The sequence below is a fragment of the Haliaeetus leucocephalus genome, unplaced genomic scaffold, assembly GCF_000737465.1.
Source record: "Haliaeetus leucocephalus isolate CR32 unplaced genomic scaffold, Haliaeetus_leucocephalus-4.0 Scaffold252, whole genome shotgun sequence".
NCBI classification, from domain to species: Eukaryota; Metazoa; Chordata; class Aves; order Accipitriformes; family Accipitridae; genus Haliaeetus; species Haliaeetus leucocephalus.
In genome coordinates this window covers 141419-147418 of record NW_010972688.1, presented here as the reverse complement: position 1 = coordinate 147418, position 6000 = coordinate 141419, and the positions used below count along the sequence as shown (strand labels likewise).

Here is a 6000-nt window from a genome sequence, read left to right as displayed (position 1 = left end):
TCGGGGGGCGGCGGAGGGGCAGAGCGGGCCGGGCGATCCCGCGCCGCGGCCTGCGGGGATTAGCCGATGCGGCCCCCTCCCCACACGGAGCAGAGCCCCTCCGCACACACTGCGTGGAGCAGATCCGCCCCCCCGGCACGGAGCAGATGCCCTCCTTTTCCCTCCCTCCACAAAACAACACATCCCACAGGGCGCACACACGGACGAAGGCAGTGTAGGGTGCCGATCCCCACCCATTCCTCCCACTCGCGGCAGATCCCCCTCCACATGCGCTGTCTGGAGGAGACACTCTCCCTGTCCCCACAGCGTTATGCCATGGGCTGCAAAGGCAGAAGAACAGAGCAGTTCAAGTCACGGGTATTGTTACAGCCTTACATAGAGACCTTTTCTGTATTTTTTCCTATTTAGCTGTTAGCTTCTCTCAAGCATGAAAGTTGAAACCATGGAGGACGACTGAGGAGTGTGTTCCCATTACTCTGGCAATGCTTTTTCCTGCATAGGACATATCCTGGACTTTGGGAACCGCTGCTGTACCTGCTGCATCCATTCACAAAGGCTTACTGTCAGTCTCATGATGAATTGATAGTCCTTACCGTCACCAGAGCATCGCCCAGGTTTATTTTTATTTCTCACAGCTTCTACTTAGAGTTGGCTAAATATGACCAGGTCAAAGATTAGTTACATGCACACCTTGTTACATGAAGCAAGTAATGAATATCTCTGTTGGATGCAGAGAAGTCTATATTGTAAGGGAGCCTGCCACAGGTCTGGTCAGGGACCTCATTCCTTTGATTTCTAAATATAAAAAAAGGAAGATAATGTAGAGGTTATCAGAGCAACTGAATTATTTGTGGGGTTGCTTCAGGTCTGTGGCTATTACAAATATTCTGCCGTATTACTGGCAAAGAACCCGTACCTCCCAATTCTGCTGAAAGACCTGGATTCTTAGACTAGATCATGTCTGGTCTGTCTCTTGGGAGGCATCAAAAGGACTTTTAAATCCCCCTGGTTTTGAATAAGTGCCAATTTCTGGCCTTCATTTATGAGGACACTCCAGTGCAAGAGTGGGAGGAATACAGCTGTGGCTGCCAGGTCTTTGGGCAGAGATCTTTATGCAGAGATCCATTCCTCTGCATAGAAATGGCCCTTCTCTGCAGCACTCTAACTCACCTGTCCTCCAGTATCACGACTTTTGGCTCGTAACTTGTTAACCTGACATTCAGCAATATCAGCTCGTTCTTCAGCCTCTTCCAGCTCGTGCTGGGTCTTGCGGCATCGTGAGAGATTAGTGTTTGCCTGTTCTTCCTGAAAGTCATGCAAGTGCCATCACTGACATGGACACAAACTGACATTGCCTTCTTACCATTAACCGAACAACCTATGGCTGTGCCACAGTAACATCACCTACTAGTTAGCCTCACAGCTACATCCCTGCATTGCCAACACTCTATCTAGTACTGTCAACAACATGAGCACTCAGCTGGTGACAGAACAATAAGTCCTGCTCAGTTCCAGCAGGGAAAATTGGCTAGTGTGGCTCCAGAAGTGCAACAACTCCTGGATAATTACAGCTGTGCCTGCTCTGTTGTGAGCTGTAAGTCTTTATGAGGTAAGGAATATTCAAAGGCAGTGGCCATAGCTGCCCTATCAAACGGAGTATTCACTTATTTTAATGAACTTGGGAGCCCAGACCTTTTGGAATTCTCCACCCAGGGCCCACAAAAATTTAAAGAGTTGTGCACTCACAGCTTCCTCAGCCTGTTTCTTGTATGCTTTCACTTTTAACTGCAGCTTGTCCACCAGGTCCTGGAGCCGGAGAATATTTTTCTTATCCTCTTCAGACTGTGGGAAGTGAAAATCAAGTCAGCCTTGGAAGATGGACTGAGGTGATGCACGTAAGAGGGCAGAAGATTTGAAATACCTGGTAAGTGAGCTCCTTCAGCCTTCGTTCATACTTGCGAGCACCTTTCAGTGACTCTATTCCTCGTTTCTGCTCAGCATCAAGCTCATTTTCTAACTCATTAATCTGAAACACAGTATCACGGTGAAGACAGCAAGCTGCCAAAAATGGCTGCTGATCCTGCTCTAGGATCCTGGGAACCAGGGTACTGCAGACTAAGGCTGCAGAGAAAGTGGCAGTGCAGGGCATCTTCCTGCAGCTGCTTCTTGGGGCTAGACTAGCTAAAAACTACTCACTGTGCTATATTAGTAGTGACATAGCATGTGAATCCATAGTTATTTATGGACAGAACTTAGCTGTGCATACCTGGGGCATTTATAATCAAAATCAGGCTTAAAGCTGTCAGAGAAGAGGAAATTGAAACAGGGAAGGGAGGGTTCTGTCAATGTTCACCAGGTAAATGGGGAAAATCTCGTTCATTTGTATCTTCAAATCCAGCTCATCCTCATGAATAGTCCCAGTGTATATAAGTCAAACCTGGACACCAATGTGTTTATTTCTGTGTTGATATTTCCTTTCAAAGCCAAGAACACCTAATTCCCAGTCAGTTGTGCTGTATTTTGGAACAGGAACAGCTGAAGAGTGCAATAAGTGGGTCAGGCAAATGGTCCATCTAGCTCAATGCTCTGCCTCTGGGAGTGGCAGCGACATATACTATTTAGGGACAGCATGGAAATCTGGCCGCTGTGTAATCCCCTCACACTTGTCCAGCTTCCACAGTCATTAGATTAGAGGTGTAAGGTGGCATATCTATGCCTGTTCCTTTAAGTATGTTTACAAACCTGATGATTTCTAATCCCTTTTTGAACTTTCTACCAGCTGCCTCTACAGCCTCCCACAGCAGCAAGTTCCAGAATTTCACTGCCCACTCTGTAAAGTACTTCCTTTTAATTCTTTTAAACTCATCTCCAGGTGAAGATGTCCTGATCTGTATCGTGTGTCCTTACTTCTCATATTATGCATTTTGATGAATAACCATTCAGAATACATCTTGGGCACTGCTGTCATGATTCTGTAAACTCTGATTACATCCCCCTCAGCCATCTCCTCTCCAAACAGAAGAGTCCTAGCCTTGTTTGTCTCACCTCATAAAGTTCCACCCACTCAGTTGCCATTCCCTGGATGCTTCTGTAACTGTCAGGTCCTTCTTGAGTTGCAGAGACCAGAACTGCACATGGTACATTTAATATAGTGGCAAGTTATGCTATCTGTCTTGTTCTCAGTGCCTTTCCTAATGAAGCCCAAAATTTTTTCTCTCTTCTGTTTTTGTTTCTACTGCACATTGAACAGTTTCTGAGGCCTGTCATGGATGAGACTGAGATCTCCTGGCTGAGCTGTAATTGCCAGTTCCAAGTTCATCCCCAAGTAAGCATGTTTTAAATTATTTTTCCCTAGATAAGTTAGCACGTACATCTACCCTGAGGTTCATCTGCCACCATTTTTGCCCACTCAGTTTTATGAGGTCATTCTCAAATTCCTCACCCACAGTGCAATGTTTGACTACTCAGTGTAACTCTCATCACACCTGCTGGAGATACCTGGGGTTGTCCCTGTGGTAACCTTCCCAAGAGGTTCCAGCAACCAAGGGCCCACTCAGGAACATGACCTTAGCCTACCCTAGTCTTCACCATACCCTCGCCTCTAATTTCTGGAGTTGCTTCTTTCCACCCTTCAGTGCCAGCTGCTCGGCTTCATCCAGACGGTGCTGCAGGTCCTTCACCGTCTGTTCCAGATTCCTCTTCATCCTCTCCAGGTGGGCGCTGGTGTCCTGCTCCTTCTTCAGCTCTTCTGCCATCATGGCTGCCTGTTTGTAGTGCATGGTTATGTTATGAACATGCCTCCCCATCCCTGGCCGTTCTGTGTTCTCCCTAGGAGCAATGCCCAGCTTCACGTTGGTATATGGCTCTCCATATGCTTAGTCAGTGCCCATGGCTGTGCTAAGCGTCTGTCATATAAAGAGGATCACTGTTTCTCAGTATCTGTATTTCTAAAACTACTCTGCCTTGGGGAACAGGCAGGGTTGATGACAAGAAAAAAATAATTAAATCATGCAAATAACTCAGTACCAAAGTTTCATTTTTTAGGAGTCAGTGGAAATTAGGGGCATCTTGAAGTATTACCAGCTAGCACTCTGCATCTCTGGGTTCCCAAATGATTTTGAATATCCATCCATTTGTTGCCTAAATTTGCCAAGGAGTCAGACACCTAAGCAGTTTTTGCTGATGAAATGACCCTGAGTATCTCAAACTAGAATGAAAAGTTTGTGCCTGCTGAGATCTTCAGGACCCAGGATGGATAGCTGTCACCAACGTGACAGGGCAGAGAGGGCTGAGGGGAACCTGCATCACTGCTGCTGGTGGGCAACCAGAACCAGACACAGCACTTCATGCCCAGGTGCACCATGACTTGATGCAATAGTGTAACCACTTTCTGTTTCATTTTCATATACCTTTCCTCCATAGTCCTAAGATTTGTTTCTTCTGATGCTGTGGAACTGTAGACTTGTTTAAATGAAACATTTCTATTCTCTCTTTTTATTTCTTAAATGTCTAGCATTTGTAAAGAAGCACGTACGATTTTAGTCTTAATTTCTGTTTTTCTGTGCTGTGTCTAAACAGGACTTGGTTCAGACTACTCTTTTCCTATTACAGTGTTGCCAACATTTGTTTTATCTTGTCTATTATGTTTATCCTGGAAGCCAAAGTGAATGTGGGTATCAGGAAGGGGAGACAGAATGCCTCTTCAATACAGACTGCTAGCAGAACATGAGTAGAGGACCTAGACTGAAGGGGTCTCCCATGGCAAGCAATAGGGCAGAGGCTGTGTGAGGCCCATGGGGAAGGGATTGTGTGTCACTGATATTTTCTGTTGAAGAACTGGTTCTCCTCCACCTGATTGCTGCCTTTCTAAAGTGTAAAAGTGACTGCAGTAGTATAAAATGGAAAAGAGGCAAGTAAGAAGACTCACATCTGTGATAGCTTTCTTTGCTTTCTCCTCTGCATTTCTGGCTTCCTGAATGCTGTCTTCAACCTCATTCTGTAAGTGAGTAATGTCCACTTCCAGTTTCTTCTTCATGTTGAGGAGGCTTGTGTTCTGTTGGGACAGTCCGAAGACAGGTCATTCCCACCCCATTTCGTGCCACTCCCACATGCCTATTGTAAAAGAGATATCAAATACCTGAGAATGAAGAAGCTGCACTCGCTCACTGGCATCCATCAGTTCCTGCTCAGAAACTTTCCGGGCTCGCTCTGTCTGCTCCATAGCAGCTCGCATCTCCTCCATTTCTGTTGTCATCAGATTGTTCCTACGCTCTACCATAGCAAGCTGCTCCTTCAGGTCATCACTCTCTCTCAAAGCATCATCCAAATGGAGCTGGGAATCCTTTGAAGGTGAAAGCACCATAAGACTCAGAGGCAAGCAGAGTGAGTGGCAAAGACCTGTAGGACAGTAGCACTTGTGGTTCCTACCTTGAGTTGCCCTTGCACGGCTTTGAGGTGCTTCTGCGTCTCTGCTACCTGACAGTTGGCATGGTTCAACTGTATTTCCATGTCATTCAGATCTCCCTCCATCTTCTTTTTCAGCCTCAAAGCATCATTTCTGCTTCTGATCTCAGCATCCAGTGTGGTCTGCATAGACTCTAATATCCTCTGGTGATTCCTCTTAAGCTGGTGAATTTCCTCATCTTTCTCTGCACTCCTTCTATCAACATCTGACTTCACCTGGTTCAGCTCCAGCTGAACACGTAAGATTTTTCCCTCTTCATACTCTAAAGAGCCCTGGCAGGGTTGAAATAATATCATTTGTCTCTGTAGTGACCATTACTGGGAAATGCCCCTGCAGAATTTTGACATTTTGCAGCCAGTAATGCAGATATATTTGCCTTACTGTGGACCTTTAGAAAAGGCCTAGCACTGAAAAAGCTGACTGCTATTCCCATACATAAGGCATTATACCTCAGCTGGATATTAATCAGTAATTTAGGAATAAGACTCCTTAGGAAAATGCCTCCAATACCACAAGGTCTGGGCATTGAGGGCTAT

General features: G+C 45.9%; 1 protein-coding gene across 1 annotated transcript in view; it reads right to left on the bottom strand.

Annotated features, from left to right (window-relative positions):
• Positions 1-308: 308 nt before the first annotated feature.
• Positions 309-6000, bottom strand: part of MYH13 (myosin, heavy chain 13, skeletal muscle) — a 34979-nt gene continuing 29287 nt past the window's right edge. The window contains exons 32-39 of the mRNA XM_010568759.1: positions 5428-5736; positions 5138-5341; positions 4928-5053; positions 3594-3764; positions 1922-2026; positions 1747-1842; positions 1171-1305; positions 309-320 (exon numbers count right to left, since the gene is read on the bottom strand). Coding sequence (XP_010567061.1) covers positions 309-320; positions 1171-1305; positions 1747-1842; positions 1922-2026; positions 3594-3764; positions 4928-5053; positions 5138-5341; positions 5428-5736 — 1158 coding nt within the window. The remainder of the gene's footprint in view (positions 321-1170; positions 1306-1746; positions 1843-1921; positions 2027-3593; positions 3765-4927; positions 5054-5137; positions 5342-5427; positions 5737-6000) is intronic.